The sequence below is a fragment of the Trachypithecus francoisi genome, unplaced genomic scaffold (assembly GCF_009764315.1).
Source record: "Trachypithecus francoisi isolate TF-2019V2 unplaced genomic scaffold, Tfra_2.0 Contig00586, whole genome shotgun sequence".
Lineage (NCBI taxonomy): Eukaryota > Metazoa > Chordata > Mammalia > Primates > Cercopithecidae > Trachypithecus > Trachypithecus francoisi.
Window position 1 is genome coordinate 9,022,415 of NW_022680749.1, and position 17,247 is coordinate 9,039,661.

General features: G+C 40.5%; 1 protein-coding gene and 1 non-coding gene across 3 annotated transcripts; both read right to left on the minus strand.

Moving 5' to 3' along the window:
- Nucleotides 1-365: 365 nt before the first annotated feature.
- Nucleotides 366-9,524, minus strand: ANKRD1 (ankyrin repeat domain 1). Of its 2 annotated transcripts, XM_033216018.1 has the most exons (9): nt 9,254-9,524; nt 8,414-8,593; nt 7,377-7,514; nt 7,095-7,202; nt 5,980-6,078; nt 4,417-4,515; nt 4,036-4,134; nt 3,797-3,895; nt 366-1,239 (listed from the first exon to the last, which is right to left on the minus strand). In XM_033216018.1, exons 1-9 carry the CDS (start codon nt 9,278-9,280, stop codon nt 1,129-1,131), a joined length of 960 nt encoding a protein of 319 aa, XP_033071909.1. In that variant the 5' UTR covers nt 9,281-9,524; the 3' UTR covers nt 366-1,128. The 2 variants fall into 2 exon arrangements, with proteins under 2 accessions (XP_033071909.1, XP_033071910.1); XM_033216019.1 differs by lacking the exon at nt 4,417-4,515.
- Nucleotides 9,525-11,206: 1,682 nt separating this feature from the next.
- LOC117086646 lies at nt 11,207-11,308 on the minus strand. The gene has a single exon (XR_004438509.1). It is a non-coding gene; the product is annotated as a U6 spliceosomal RNA (small nuclear RNA).
- Between the last annotated feature and the right edge of the window lie 5,939 nt (nt 11,309-17,247).

Sequence of the window (17,247 nt, forward strand, 5' to 3'; positions counted from 1 at the left end):
CCATGCAGAAATCATTCTGACCACCAGGGGTCTCTTTCTACACACCACTGGGACTGAAAGGTCGCTAGAATTCCTTTGTGTCTTTACGGCTCTCAGCCCAGTTGCTCAGTTGGCATTTCGTGGCCTGTCACCTGGGAGCTTATCAGAAAAGCAGAATCTGAGGCCCCACCTGAGACCAGCTGAATCAGAAATCTGCATTTTAACCAGATCCCCAGGTGATCTGTATACATATTAAATACTGGGAGTGCTGTTGTATGGGACATTTCTAATCTTCAAAACTTGGAAAACAATGGGAAAAAACCCCTCCTATAGAGCTTTTTTTTCACATAGGACATTTCCACCACACTTATGGAAGGATTTAGAGGTTTAGAGTTTGTTTGCTTTTATTATGAATATAAAATGTACATACAATACAATATACATTTACACATTTACAGTTTGCATTTCCTTTCATCTTTTTTGAGCAAATTCAATTTTGCATGTCCCAGTTTGCCGCTCCTTCCACTGCCTTGCACTTACACTCATGACGTTCTCTTCACCTGCGTACTCTGTGTACTTGGTTAAAAAAAAAAAAAAAAAAAAAAAAAATCCTGCCTGGGGGTAAAATAGCTGGCTTCACTGTCCTTTTCACAGAACCACTTTCCTTCCATTGTTTCCTTTCCTGTCCCTACATGCCTTCCCTTGCTTCATTCAAACTTCTGCATTAAAAATTCAGGAGAAAAGAGGGTTGCAATAATCAGCCCTCTCTTAAAAACTCTTACATAAGTGAATGACACGTAAGTAGGCACTTGAACTTTGCTCTTTCACCTGGTTTAAGAACTACCTATGGGAGGGCTCTGAAAGTGTTATATACAAATGAAGCTCTGCTCACCAAATGGATTATCAAGAAGGTCTGAATATCAGTAGCGTGGTAGTAAATAAATAAACAGAAATACATAAAAATAAATAGAGTTTCACTAAAGGAAATTTAAACACATATAACCCTGTGCTTTCTCAAAACTTCATTAGGTACATCTTCACAACACATTGATAAATAGAAACTAGATTTTATGGCTAGTGTCTCTTCTCTTGGGCCATGCCTTCAAAATGCCAGTGAACATTTACTGATCAAAGAGTCTGTCATTTCCCTCAGAATGTAGCTATGCGAGAGGTCTTGTAGGAGTTCTCTTTGAGGCTATCGAATATTGCTTTGGTTCCATTCTGCCAGTGTAGCACCAGATCCATCGGCGTCTTCCCAGCCTAATCAAATGAGATAAGGAAACTTGACTTTCAGGTGGGTGACATCTGTAAATTCACATTCTCTGTGTGTGTTTCATGAGGTAAGGATTAGCTATATAACAGTGTTTTACAGTTTCCACTAGTGATCTGCAGTTTATACTCAAACCAGCCCTTCACTGTTTCTCAGAGGGATGCTTTTGCCATTTTAGAGTAGAAATCTTTTTCATGTGGGACCATCCCAGGTATTGGTAAAATCCATTGTCCCTAGACACTAAGTGTCAAGAGCATCTCAAGTCATTTTGAAATTTATAAAATGCCTCCATACATCTTCCAGTATCCTGTGGAATGGGTTCCCGGAGGTGGCAGCATCCTTCTTGGTCCAAGAATCAATGCCTATCCATTTGAATGATAGTTCTTTGATTGATAAGAAATGGTAGTAAATGAGCTGCATCAATAACTTGGCTTAAGTACTCAGGTACTGCTTGGGTACTATTACTGTTCCTGGGAGCAGATTTTTCATAACTTGTCAGAATTTTCAATGAACTCTCACAGGAAATTTGTTTTTCTTGGAGTTGATGGCAATGACATGTGTGAACAAATCATTTTTGAGACGAAATTTTGATCTCCCTTATGCACATGTCTCAAGATTTAAAAATATTAAAACCTTATCATCTCTCAATTCTTCTCTATAGATCTGAGAAGTCCTAATTTTTTCCATCTCTATTCATTGAAAAGTTTCTTTTTAACCCAGTGACTGCAAATTGGCAGCTTTGAGATGCAAACCAGAATAGAGACCTGTTTTGTTTTGACCCAAACAGAACTTAGATTTTTGTTAAGATTAGTATGAATTGGCAACAGTTGGAAACCAAGAGATTTCCCAACTGGATTTGTGACTTCTATGAAAAAATCAGAAGAGTTAACAACATGGTACCCATGGTTCTACAGAGCAACATAGACTGGGTTGGGGAAGGGCCACCTTTAAAAGAGTTATGTGCACAGACACTGACAACCACACATTTGAAGTCACTTATGCCATTTGCCTGGCACAGTGGGGTCAGCCTGCAGTCAGATTATGCAATCTGTAGGTATTTAAATTAGTGGCCCTATAACTTTCATTTTGGAACTTCCCCACCTCAGTGTCTTTCTCTAGGAACAGTCATCAGTAGACATGAATATAGAGTTTTGGATAATGAGAAAATATTGTATGCTGCTGCCAATCTCCTTAAGATGGTATCAATAGGTTATTGATCTTTGGGGAAAACATCAATCCATTGGGTCAATGACATTAATAGTTTCATAAACCTGATGCTAAGATCTAACTGATAATTCAGAGCCCTATTTGTATATTTTGGGCTACTCTTCCATAAATTCCTTGCACTTCTCTCCATTGAAATTTATATCGTGATTTTTCTGGCTACTTACACAGTCTCCCTAAACCTATATGCTGCTATTTGTCTCTGCTGGTAGTGTCTCACTGCCTGAAAAAAACTCTTCACATTTTCTGCAGCTTTCAAGATTTCATTGAACCTGCTCTTTTTCTGATAGTTTAAAAAAATTACTAGATAAGATCAATTCCAATATCTAGACTGAGGGAGCCCTACTGTTAACATTTTCCCATTCCAAGCAATCTTCATTTATCACCATTCTTTGTTCCTGTCACCAAGCCAGATTTTTTTTTAATGGTAAAATATTCTTCTCAGTCTTTGCAACACAAATAAGGGGAGAAAATTATTTGCATTTATATGATGACTGAGTTTCCCTCCCCCCCTCCTCTTTTTTGTAAAGTGATTCTTCAAAAGCTTCTTTAAATTTATTTCTTCAGAAATTTATACCTGTTCCTCTGGGAAATATTTTTTAAGTTTATATTAGATGGTGTTTGTCTGGAAATTGAGACCATGAGGAAAAGTTGGTTATGTTCCCTGCTTACAGATGAAGTTAAATTAATATGTACTTATACAAGAATTTTCAGGGCCTAAATATAGGAAATTATTTTGAGAGATGTGAAGACAAATCCAAGTGGAGAATGGATAGAAATTATCTGAAAAAAATACAGGCAAAAGCACAGCTACCCCTGGAAGAAAATGGTGACATTTCACATTGCTGTAAGGAGGAAAGGGACTTTCTGAATTACTCAGATTGGATATTGATTAACCTTAGTTCACTGCCTGCACTGACCCTTGTGGAATTTTAGGACATTTTGGAAATGGTGGATGCCTTTATTTCTAACTTCCTCAGCCCTTGCACAGACAGAAATGACCAAGGCAGATTGGACTTCTAGGTGTTTGTGGGGATGAGCAAATTTTGACTATCTTTCATTTCCAAGACCAAATTGTAAAAGAATTATTATGCACTGTATCAGGCACTGAGGTCATAGAAGTATCTATGGCTTCCCCCATCTCTTGCCATGTGACCTGAGTCCTAACCAAGATAAACACTGTCCTTGGGGAAATGGGCAGGGGCATTTAGACCACTGAAAACCCCTCAAATACTGCCACTGTGGGAGTCGTTTCACCTATTTAAGAAATGCTCCTGGAAATTGGAAAGCTTGCAAGTGGTGTTTCTTGTTTCCAGTACTTACACAGTTCTTGATGTTGAGATCCGCGCCATACATAATCAGGAGTCGGATCATCTTATAGCGGTTCAGTCTCACCGCATCATGCAACGGGGTATCTCCTTCCTAGAGAAGCAGAGTCAACAGGTTCAAGCTGGGTCTGAGGCCAGGAAGTGGGTCCTGCAAGGGCACCCAGGCTTGGGAGAGTGATTCCAAATACAAAAGCAGTGAAGCTTTGGGAAACCCGAGCGTGTCCAGCTACTCACTCTGTCTTTGGCGTTGAGGTCTGCCTCACAGGCGATAAGATGCTCCGCGCACTCATAGTGGCCAGTCCTCACTGCCACATGCAGCGCTGTGCTGAGCAACTGGAAAATTGGAAAACGCTGCTGATTCGCTAGGAATGAGGACAGAGGCTGTCCCAGACCCCAAGACATGTGCGAGGGGGAGAAGAGGTCACTAGGGTGTCTGCACACAGCATGGGCCTCCAGATGACTTTAATGGAGAAGAGAGGTTAGGAGATGAAGGAGTGGGGGAGGAAGAGGGGGCGGTAGGGGAGAAGGAGGAGTGGGGAGGGAAGAATGGGAGAAGTGGAGAAGGGGGTGGCAGGGAGGGGGAAGGGGTGAATGAAGGGAAGGAAGAAGAAATACCTTATCTCGGGCGCTAATTTTTGCTCCTTTGTTCAGCAACAATTTTAAAACATCTAGGTTTCCCCCACGGCTTGCCCAGTGGATGGCTGTGGATTCAAGCTACACGGGGATGGAAAAAGACCCAACAATGTGAAGGAGAATGTGGTCTGGTCAATTAGAAACTGATTGCTAGGGCATCCGTGATAATACTGAGTTGCCCCCATCTAGATTGCCAATTCTAACTGGAGTCAAAGGTTCTTACCAAATGTGTTAGCTAAATTACGTGTGTGTGTGTGCATATGTGTGTCTTATTAGTAGGCTCTTAATAAATCTAATAATGTTTTAAAAGAATAAGAATGGCCATTTATTGAGACATTTCTCATACCAACATGGTGCTACACTCTAGACACCTTGATTCTTCCAGCAACATTTTGAGGTAGATGTTACTATGCACATTTTGCAGATAAGAAAAACCAGGTTCCAAAAAGTTCAAGTTTCCAGCCCAAGGAAACACAATTAATAAGAGGCAGAATACATAGTCCAACCCCCATCTGCCTGGAACTTCTAACTACTTTTGTCAAATGTACTCAAAAGTTCGAAACACATGTATTTTAAAATTCTAGCAGAATAAAAGTAGTCCCTTCCAAAATATTTTAATCTGAATCTGACACCTCATCTAGGGTCCCTGTCGCTCTTTCTCTACCTCTGTGGGTTTTCTGCTCTCATTTTTGCTAGCACAGCCTCTGTACCTCAACTACAGTCACTTGTATCTACAGTTGTAACATGTATAGTTACACCTGAGAGACCCTCTCCTCACTGATCTATGTGGTTGATATGCCCCTGGCCTTAATCCCACACTCATGATTTTTAGTTTCCATGCAAACTTCATATTTTGTTTCTTTATTTTTTTTTTCAATGTGTTTATGTTTTGGATTCAATTTTGGCCAAGTCCTTTGGATTTCTTTGCTATCCAGTTTCTGCTTTGCTATAAAGTCAAAATGAGCTGCATTTAAATACATAAAGAATTTTCCCAGCTCAATCTGCAGTTCATAAATTATGCTGCATACTGGTCTTTGTAGAAATTACAGTGATTGAATTATTGAGGTCTGAATAGCAGCTACTTTCCATAGATGCAATTCATTTCATATTCAGTCTAGCCCTAAATCTCATTGGTAACAATTGGCATCTATCATATAAAGTGTACAGCTAGAGAATTCATATATGTTGCTGGCAGCCAAGGGACCATGAGCAGGCTGCCCTGTGAACAATGGAGGGACACGGCTGTTGAAAGGCAAGTGTCGAAAATGAATGACTAACTCACTGATGAGGATATTGAATTCAGCTGAACAGCTTTCACTTCCTTCTTTTCCCTGAAATATTCCTCTATTTTCAGTATGTATGGAAAATATTTTCACGTGACCTACTCTCATCTCCCAACTTTTCTTTATTTGGAGAAATGGGCTTTTGCCTGGTTCTCTCAGATCAATTTTCAATCCAATCAGTCCGGTTTTGCATTGGAGGTTTTCCGGAGCTTCATATAGTCTACTTCTTTTGGCTCATTCCCAAGCAAAGAAATATATTTACCATATCACGGAATTCGATCTGGGCTCCAGCTTCTATTAACTTCTCCACAATTGCCAAATGTCCTTCCAAGCATGCTCTATGAAGAGCTGTCCGTTTATACTGTCAGAACAGAGATTTTAAAAAGAGATAGCAATAAATATTAAAATGTGCATAAACCCTTTTAAGAGCTATGAAGCTGGAGATTCTGATGACCTAACTGATAGAAACTCAAGTGCTTCTTTATGAATAGAAATGTCAAAGTTAACTAAAATTGCAGAATCAGAACAATTATCCTGCAACTAATATTTGAGCTTCCTTTAACATACATTTCTAAGGGCTCAAAGGCCTACGTTGAGGAATGTGAACTTAAAGGCTCAAAACTATCTAAATGCTGACATCTCCCTTTCTTGTATCTTGCACCTTCCTTGTTCATGTAACATTACCATGCAGATCAGACAGTTTTCTTGTATCTGGGACTATTGCTAGACTATCAAAAAGTTTCCATTCATTTTTAGGAGAATGGGAGACACGTTTTTAGTTCAACTTCAGAAGCAATCCCCAATTTCACTTCATGGGGGAAAGAATACAAAAGGATTAGTGATTTCTGATAAATTGGCTTTATTTGAATGGGCAAATGGACTATTAGAGCTGGAACAACTTTAGGCATTATTTCACCCAATGCCCCATGTTTTACAGATAAGGAAACCACAGCCCAGAGGATGCAAATTAGCTGCTCAAAACCAAATAGCCAAGTAGTGGTACAACTGGCCCCTGAACTCCAATCTCCAGATTTCCTATCTAGTGTTGACATGTTTGGTTTTAATCAAAGATGATACTAATAATATATCTCTAAAGGTGACTTTTTGGCCCACATTAAAAATCTCATCACAAGGATCTAAGAAGTTAAAGAAAAACTGAAAAATCAGCCAGATGTATGTGAGTGCAAAAGACAATACAATCCAATATCTATTTATTTTTTGGACCACTGAACTCTCCTATTAGGCTCCTACACAGCAACAGCTGGGGAAACTGTTTCAGGTGGAAGGACTTTGGCATTATATTAGCAAGACTGCAGTAAAGCATAAGAAACATAAAATTAATGAGCTGGATTTTGCAGTGCTTTGCATGAGTCTTACCTCATCACAAACATCTGGGTTGTTCTTGTCTGACAAGAATTTTTCTACTACTGGCAGTTTATTCTCCAGAGCAGCCTTCAGAAACATAGGCACATCCACAGGTTCCATCTAAAGCCAAAAAATATAGATAGATAGATAGATAGATAGATAGATAGATAGATAGATAGATAGCATGAGAGTTACCATGAGCTTGCCAACATTCAATCAAACCCTCCACAGATATTTGCTCCCCTGTAGCACAACACTGGACACATATTACTGGAAACCAAAAAAAGTCCTTACAATGATTTCAGGTTCTGGTTCCTTTACAACGGGAACTTTAGTTTTCCTGTATTTTTTCCTTTTCTTCAGTTGAATGATTATTTCAAGGTCTTCTAAATTTTCAAGCTTTGATCTTTGTTCTAGTTTTTTCTTTTTGAGCTAAAAAAGAAATTCGTATTTCAAAAATATGGTGAGTTCTACTGACAAGCATTCTGGTTGTGTCTAAACTAAATCTGCAAGGTCTGAGATAAACATGTGAACAGTTTGAGCAAAAACATTTTTAAAAAATTATATAAATCTTTGACTTCATTTTAGGGATTTCTTATTCAGATATTTATCTGGGGGTCTAATTTTCAGCTAATTGCCATCATCTTTACTTCTGTTGCTTGTAGAATCAGCCCTTGCCTAACTGAGAACACAATCTGGTCTCTAAGTGATGACTTTGTAATTAATGCCATAAACAAGCTCTAGATTTTTGAAGGATTTTTAAAATTACGCTCAAAACTTGGTTTATTTTTGAGCATGATAAAAAAGAATCTAACAATAAATGTTAAGCTCTGAAATATCAATGTCATTCTCTGTCACTAGGCAGAGCCTTCTAAAACAGACTGTCCAGGTACCACAGCTAACTAAAGCAACTTTTATCTGTGTTAGTAATTAAGGAAATTTCACCCAGAAACACAGATTGTGTCAACACAGACAGCAGACATTTAAACAATGATCCTAGGACCACAGACCATGTTATTGAGAAAAAGAGATCTCCCTTGCTTGGGATTAACTACATGGTGTGTAACATCAGGAATTCACTGGACATGTGTATCTTTCAATCAAAACATGGTCACAGCACATTTATTCATTGATTCAGAATTCAGAGGTCATAGTCTTGTCAAAGAATTATTCCCAAAACCTGCTCCATACAAGTTGCCTCTTTATGGGTTAGAATCTGGTAAATAAACATCTTAATGATTGGGTTTGCTTCTCTCTTCTCCTTCCCTGGCATTTCCATTCCCTGCTCCAGCCCCAACATCCTACTAGTGGATTCCACAGATGGCTCTCACCTCTGCCTCTCGTTGTTTCTCGCTTTTCCACTGTTGCTCCCCCAGGGTCACAGGGTGGGCTGGAAGTGTCTTCAGATCCTCCTGCTTCTCTAAAGTAACAGCAGCCTCGTATTCTCCATCTCTGAAATCCTCAGGAAGGAATTCCCCTGCCTCCCCATTGCCATTCTTCTTCCCAGTGACCTATGAGGGAAGAAGATGGCAGCGTCAGAAGCAGCAGCCTTGTCCTGGGTCCTTCTTCACAGACAATGCTGCAGGAGGCTCTGGGTCCTTCTTCCCTGGGAACAGCCACCTTTGAGCAGTGCACTCTCAGATCTCAAGCTGCGACACACGCACGCTGCTACAAATGTCTCAGAATTAACTTCAGGTGCTTGTCCTACTCTCTTGGTTAAATCAAAGCTTGGGTTAGGTTGACATATTTAAATCTACTTTTAATCTGCTTAATCACATTTCTTTTAGGAAAGTCACAAACCTTCTCTACTTAATTAAAACTCAACTTTAGGTACTTTTGTTGACGCTTCACCTTGTTGTAAAGTTTCCAGACTTACATTCTTGCAATAAAACTTCTTGCCTAAGACATTTTGATAACTACATGTGATTCCACACCGTAGTAATAAAACCAAAGGAGAAGATATTAAATAGGAAATATGCAGAGAATTCATTGCTGGTAGCTCCATTTTTTTTCCCAATTTTACTTGTTTCATCACATCAACCTTTTTCCAAAAAATATGATATTTTCAGAGTTCCCTTGCATTATGCCTGAAAGCAAAGGGCATTTCCATTTTCAAACAAAAACCAAGATGAACCAGTTGTCAATTTATTAAATTAATGCATCTTACATACCAGTTCCTCTACTTTTAGTACCATCATGTTGGCTGAAGGAGTCTTGTATGTTTTTCTGTCATGGAAGGAATCCCTGGAGTTGGCCCTGCTCGGCCCCTCCACACCGGTCAGCTTATATAGCTGGGGCCGGGTGAGATAATCTTCCAACCTGGGAACCCTAGTAACACCCCCGCCCCTACTAGGAGCCAACTCAGAGGCAGGTGAATTTTCATTCCAGACTCAGTGTCTGGGAAGCTGAAGAGGGAGGGGAGGACAAGCTAACCCCACTGAATATGTGAATCAGGAAGAAATGTGAGAGGGCCATTCCTTTGGTGGTGATCACACCGCTCAGCAATGCAAGTCATCCTATTTGTCAAGAGGCAGGGGACAGCTGTCTGTTGACATTGCACCACATCACTGCCCTTTTTTTTCTTTGTCAGCTTTCATATGACTACCTATCAAGAAAATGTAGATGCCCTACATATCACACCCCAGTAATATCTTTCCGATAAGCAGACTTATCAACACTTCACTTAGGGGAAACTTGCCTCAGGACATCCTATTCCCTGGGTAAACAGCCTAAGGGGAAGGGATCTGGGCCCTAAGGGCACTTGTCTATATCTGTTTGGAATTCTTTGGAGTGATGTCTGGGGCTAAATAGGCCCCATGACATGCCACCTTACCATCATTATAAGAAATTGAAAGCATTCAGTAATGCACTTGTCTTTTATGATGTCACTGGCCACAATTAGCACATGACACGCTTACCGTGTTCTTAAACAGCATAATAATTGCAGCATTTTTTCTCCAAAATGGATCAGAGAGGTCAAGAAATAGAGTATATGAAACCAGCTGTTGGCCAGGCACAGTGGCTCACACCTGTTATCCCAACACTTTGGGAGGCAGAGACAGGCAGATCGCTTGAGCTTAGGAGTTCAATACTAGCCTGGGCAACATGGCAAAATTCCATCTCTACTAAAAATACTACATATATATATATATATATATATATATATACACACACACACACACACATATGTGTGAAAAAAAATGGGACCATTTATTAGCAATGGCAAGACTCTGATTAGGTCATTGGGCTGAAGTTCTCAAATGCTATGGGGAAAGGAATCACCTGTGGGAGCTTGTCAGAAATACAGATCCCTGGGCCCCACTTCAAGGGATTCTGAGTCGATTTATGGTATTTATGGTAACTCGCAGGAATCATCTTGAATTTCAAAGCACCCAGATGATTCTAATGCATCAAGATTGAGACACGTGGCCAGAGGGATGATGCACTTTGCTTCAGGAAGGGTTGAAAAAGGTCTCTATTTCTGGTTTCTAATCTTTGAGGTATAAATTATGTAAAAATACTGGGGTCTTTTTATAGTTTCAGGAAAAACTGGGTTTACTATCCTTAAGTTGTTTAAAATCTTACCTTTTTTTTCAGTAAAAGAAAGAAGAATGGGAGAAGGGAATTGTGAATGGAGAGGAGGGTTAATTAGGAAGTTATGTTTGATCTTTGTGTGTCTATTTCTCCCCAAACTCACCCAATCAACAAATGTGGCTGCCATTCTCCTCTTCCCCCTTGAATGCTCAGCCACTTGATGGTGTTTCTGGAATTTTCAGAAGACATCGACTCCCCACCCCAAGACAAAACACTGACAAGAAGGGACCCCCCAGTACCTCCTGCATCATATGTTCTGGTCTCCTAATGTTCTATCTTAAAAGGGGGTTAATTAAAGGAAATCTCCTGGGCTTTTCTTTGAGATGGACACAGCTATCACTATTTTCTTTTTAATTTTTTTCTTTTTTCTTTATTATTTATTTATTTATTTATTTATTTTTATTTATTTTTTTTTTTTGAGGCGGAGTCTCGCTCTGTCGCCCGGGCTGGAGTGCAGTGGCCGGATCTCAGCTCACTGCAAGCTCCGCCTCCCGGGTTCACGCCATTCTCCTGCCTTATTTATTTATTTTTAATATATGGAATGTTTCACAAATTTGTGTGTCATTCTTGCACAGGGGCCATGATAATCTTTGTATAGCTCTTATTTTAGTATATGCCCTGCTGAAGCAAGCAGAGTCATTACTATTTTCATTGGTCTCTTCATCTAAGTCAGAAGTAGTCATGGACACTTTTTCTACCATTTCTTATGCCTTTTTGTTGCAGGCCTGACCCAGACTGGGGGAAGTATTAGGAGGAGAAGTCTTTAGGGGAAGAACTGTGGGATTTAAGGGTCTTGGATATGAAATCCCAGAGCTGTCCATGCCCTCAAAGTTGGAGCAAGACTAGTGCTCTCATTTTACAGAGAGGATGCTGAGACACAGAAACGTTAAGTAGCTTGCTGCAGATGCATAGCTAGTTGGTGAATGCTAGGTTGAAGAGTTTTGATCCCATGCAACGAAGCACACAATCATTGAGCCCAACAGATTTCCAAGGGCAAGTCTCACTTAGACCCACTCAGGATGCAACCAAAACTGATTAAAAGGCTCTTTACTGTTTCAATCACCTCAAAGAATGCAAGTGAAAGTGGGCAGGGAGGCTTACTAAGCCCTTTTCTTTCTCCAGTCATTTAATTATCCCTTGAAATCTAGCTGATTCTATAGAGAGGCTCCAGGAAGTCTTGAAGAAAACTTCGCACAGGATGACACTTGAAGATGAGTTGACGGAATGGGCTGAACTTAAAGGAGCACGCTGGTGGATGCAAGGATGTCAGGGCTGGTGAAATCACTGCCAGTTCAACCTTTTCCCATGTTGATTCAGTTTGTCATAAAACATGAGAGGTACAACTTGAGGACAAGTGGTCAGAAGATGTAAAAAGAATATGACAACAAATTAAAAAACATGAGAGAATCTGCTTTTTGAAAAGAGATTCTGAGCACCTTTAGCTCTCTAACAAAACAAAAACAACAACCATTGTATTTTCAAATCATTCTTATTCATCAAAGTTGAGAACAAAATTCCCCTGCCGGAGAGTTTTCTGTCATTTGTTTTTCAGGAGTATCCTTCCCATAAAAGTTCACCCAGGGGTGTAAATTCTGACATTTGTGTATTTGGCTTTATCATAGCCTTGATCCGGACATCATCTATCCTTACTAAGATGAATTAAAACAATAAAGGTCCTAGTCAGTTCTACAATCATGAAGCAACTTGGCATCACCCATCTCCAACCAGAAAGAGGAAAAAAAGCATCCCTGAGCTTCTCCAGTGTCACCCCATGAGTCTTTTCCTACTCCCCTCAGGATCACGTGGGTGAAATGACATGTGACTAGAATATGACCATGGTTACAGTTGGAGAAAGTGAGAAGCAGAGAAGTAGCACCTAAAGTACTTACTGCTGTCACCTAGGGATTAAAAGAGGTGCTTCGACCCCACCCAGATCCATGTACCATAGCTCAGCTCCAAGTCCAAGGGCAGTTTTATCTTTCTGTATAAAATTTGAAGTTCAAGACATTCTACTTCTACTCCAACTTTTCATTCTTATATTTTAACTATATAATAGACACATTATTGTTAAAAATAGTACAGAGAATGTTACTTAGTTGAGATCTCACTGTTGATTTGATACTTGATTATTTTTCACCCAGTAACCATGTCTTGAAGATTGTCTCCTATCAGCACAAACAAATCTATCTTTGCTATTTTAAACAACTGCATGAATTTCCATGTATGGATGTACCATTTCTTATTTAACCACTTTCTTATTTGTGGACATGTGGGCTGTTTTTTATAATGGGCATTTTTATTTTTTAAAAAGGCATTTTATAGTACATAAAACTGTATTGTTATTAACACTCCTTGTCCTTAGAACACCCACCTTGATACTAAAAGGAAGTGCTCCAAGGGCTGTAGCCAGATTCTGACTTGGAAACCTCCTTGTTCTACTGTTGTACTTACAATTGCTCATTTTGCCATCCCTTTTAATAGCCTTCCCAGACCCAGCTGTTACTCACCTTCCTTGGCCCAGAGAAGTGGCTGACTTAGCCTGACCGGCAAGCCATGGCTCAGTTACATGTTTGAAAATGCCAAAGGAAGGTCACAAAAGTGAAGCAAATAAGGTTCAATGTTGGAATGGAATAACCTGTATTTGAAAAGCAGAAAAATGGCCGGGCGCGGTGGCTCAAGCCTGTAATCCCAGCACTTTGGGAGGCTGAGACGGGCGGATCACAAGGTCAGGAGATCGAGACTATCCTGGCTAACATGGTGAAACCCCGTCTCTACTAAAAAATACAAAAAACTAGCCAGGCGAGATGGCGGGCGCCTGTAGTCCCAGCTACTCAGGAGGCTGAGGCAGGAGAATGGCGTGAACCCAGGAGGTGGAGCTTGCAGTGAGCTGAGATCTAGCCACTGCACTCCAGCCTGGGTGACAGAGCAAGACTCCGTCTCAAAAAAAAAAAAAAAAAAAAAAAAGAAAGCAGAAAAGTACTGGAGACATTTTCAACAGGATTGTGGCACCTGCCTTCATCTCCTATGGAAAGGCAGAGTCAAGACTAAAGTCCTTCTGCCCAGGACTCTGGATAAAGAGAGCACAAACTGCCCTAACACAGTTGGGCTGCCCACAGTAGGTTACTTTTTGTGAATATCGGTGGCCTCCTAATGTTAGAGGTAGGTGAAGGCTGTAGGTCTCATCTCCACACCTTACAGCACGTGCCCTGTTACAGTAAATGATGTATCTCAGTGCAAATTCTGCCGCACATAAGAACTCACGTCAGCCAACAGGCACAAAAGGCCACATGGACTATTCAGTAAACTCATGAAGCCTAACCCTTTGTCCATTTAGGCCCTTGGACAGTGTCCAGCACAAAAGATTCACTTGGCTAGGCACAGTGGCTCATGCTTGTAACCTCAGCACTTTGGGAGGCCAAGGCAGGAGGATCACTTGACCCTAGGAATTTGAGACCAGCCTGGGCAACATAGCAAGATCCTGGCTGTATGATTTTATTTAAAAAAAGAAAAGAAAAAGTTTCACTTGAAGCAAATGAAACCACTACCACATTCTATCAGCATATTTCAGCTAATTTTCTAGTCTGCTCAAGATGATTACAGACTCCTCTACATACCGCCTAACACAAAATATGGACTCCTAGCACTCACTGTAGGCCTAGGACTCCAAGGACATAGAAAAGTGCCTGACACATAATGGGGCTAAATAAATATTTACCTGAGACCCAGCAGGACTCATATTCTTGTCTAACCAAACCACATATTTCAAATTCTCCTTTCAATGAGAAATAATTGGTAACATTTCTAATGCTAATTAACCATTAATCCTTCAATACTACTCAAAGGTAAAGATAGGTAAAGTGCTTGGGATTACCTCCACTGGAGTGGGAGCAGCTGATTAGCGTCTTTCAAATGCTAACTAACCCCAACAGTTGTAATCGCAGAGTTAGGGCTTCTCAGGTGTGAACTAACATTTCTTGGAACAGTGGTTCTCTAAGCTGGGTGCATCTTAGAATCCTCTGTGAAGCTTTTAAAAAAAATGTTGATGCCCAGGCTTCACCTCAGGCACATGAAATCCAAATCTCTGCTCTAGGGTCCAAGGAATTGGTATTTTTTAAAGTTTTCCAGCTGATTTTAATTTCCACCCAGCGTTGAGAATACTGCTCGAGGGTGTAGAATTAAACGAATATGTATCTAAATACACGTGTATTTTCTCGAAGTTGTAGTGGACAGTCAAGCTATTGTTATTCTGGTCTCAGAATTTTGATTGCTGAAGACTGCCTATGCTAAGACCATGGGAAACTAAATTTACTCATTTAGTATTCATTTTTATTTTATTTTATTTATTTGAGACAGAGTCTTGCTCTGTTGTCCAGGCTGGAGTGTAGTGGCACGATCTCGGCTCACTGCAACCTCTGTCTCATGGGTTCAAGCAATTCTCCTGCCTCAGCCTCCTAAGCTGGGACTACAAGCACATGCCACCATGCCCAGCTAATTTTTGTATTTTTAGTAGAGATGTGGTTTTGTCATGTTGGCCAGGCTCGTCTTGAACTCCTGGCCTCAAGTGATCCTCCTGCCTTGGCCTCCCAAAGTGCTGGGATTACAGGCATGAGCCACTGTGCCTGGCCTACTCATTTAGTATGTATTTAGCTCTACTTTGTGTCAGGCACTTTTCCAGAGCTGAGGTATACTTATGCTCTCAAGAGACAAATGCCTCTGCCCTCATGGCATTCACACAGTTTTACTGAAGTATTTAACAAAAACTACAGACAATATAACATGCTTCTTCTGCCACAAACCAAGAAGAGTAAGGTGAGACAGTAGTTTTGTGGGTCTGGTGGATATGGGATGAAGAATCAGGAGGCTTGCCTCTAAATCCTGGCTTTGCCCTTTGTTCCCTCTCACCTCTTACCATTTCAAATCCTGAAGTTATAAAAGGAGAGCTGTGAACAAAATGATTTCTAGGGCCCTAAAGTTTTATTGAGGTCTCAAAATCACTGAATCAAAAGGTAGAAATAAACATTCATAACTGCAGCATCACTGCAGACAGTGAAGTTGATTCTCCAATGCCTCTAAAAGAGGAAATGGTCCACAAAGCTTTCGCTAGCCCAGGGTATTTCCACTATCTTTAAGACATTCTCCCATTTGATAAACATAAAGATTTCACACTCTCTGTTACATGGATAGAAATTTCAAGAAGATCAACTTGGGGTCAAAATGAAATAAAAGCAATGGCAATTTTGATTATGCCTCTTCAAACCTTCCAAGACCACAGAGATTTTTATAAGGCCTCGTCCCCTTTCTTCCCCTTCTAAGAATCCCTGCCCAGGCTCTTGCCTAGGCTGGCATCTGTCGCCATAGAAAAGGTAGTGATAAGTGGCCAGGAAGGACTGTCAGTGACTTTCTATCACATTCTTATTTCCCCAAATAATGGGTTCTTGTTTAGGCCCCTTACACTGATTCCCAGAACATTAGGAAGGCAGAGCCTCTAACAATCAACATTCTGGGACTGTGATAAGGACAACTGGCCTGTCTACTACAACCTCAAGAAGCATGGGTGTGGGTGGGAGAATCAGTTAAAATATGAATGCATAATGGTTTCCCTCCCACCCCTCAACTTTGTGAAAAGCCAAATTTACTTCATGAGATTAAATTTCACTTAATGGACGGTGGGTTGATGGAGAGTTTGCATTGAGATGATTTTTTAAAAGGAAGTTTGATTGTCATAGTAACGCTCTGAAAAGATTTTGATGCAACTTTGGAATTACTTCACACCCAATTACATAGGACATCTACTTGGAATGAGAGATAAGTACTTCTGTGACTGCAAACGTAGAAAGAAAATCCATTAACCTTTTTAGCCATTTATTAAAGCAGACGAAAATTATTTTAAAAATGCAATTTCTGACTTCAAGAAGAAGTACTGAAAAAAATATTTTCTTTTTTTTTTTTTTTTTTTTTTTTTTGAGACGGAGTCTCGCTCTGTCGCCCAGGCTGGAGTGCAGTGGCCGGATCTCAGCTCACTGCAAGCTCCGCCTCCCGGGTTTACGCCATTCTCTCGCCTCAGCCTCCCGAGTAGCTGGGACTACAGGCGCCCGCCATCTCGCCCGGCTAATTTTTTGTATATTTTAGTAGAGACGGGGTTTCACCGTGTTAGCCAGGATGGTCTCGATCTCCTGACCTCGTGATCCGCCCGTCTCGGCCTCCCAAAGTGCTGGGATTACAGGCTTGAGCCACCGCGCCCGGCCGAAAAAAATATTTTCTTGGTGTAGTTTGGAGTTTCCTAACAAAAGGAAAATGCCACAGAACATCTTAACTATGGATTCTTTGGGAATCAGAGAAATTTAGGGCCAGTAACACACTGAGTGGTCATTGAGTCCATTCCCTGACCAGGAAGGGCCAGAGTTAGGCAGGTAGAACCCTATTACTTTAAAAACTAAAACCTCCCTTCGTCATATTCCTCATATTTAAAATCTTACTGTAATACAGTTTCTTGTGGCTTGCTTAAAGCTGGGCAGTTTAGTCTGTTTGTCTCATTCTAGTTTCAGGAATGATCATCACCAAAAACACGTAT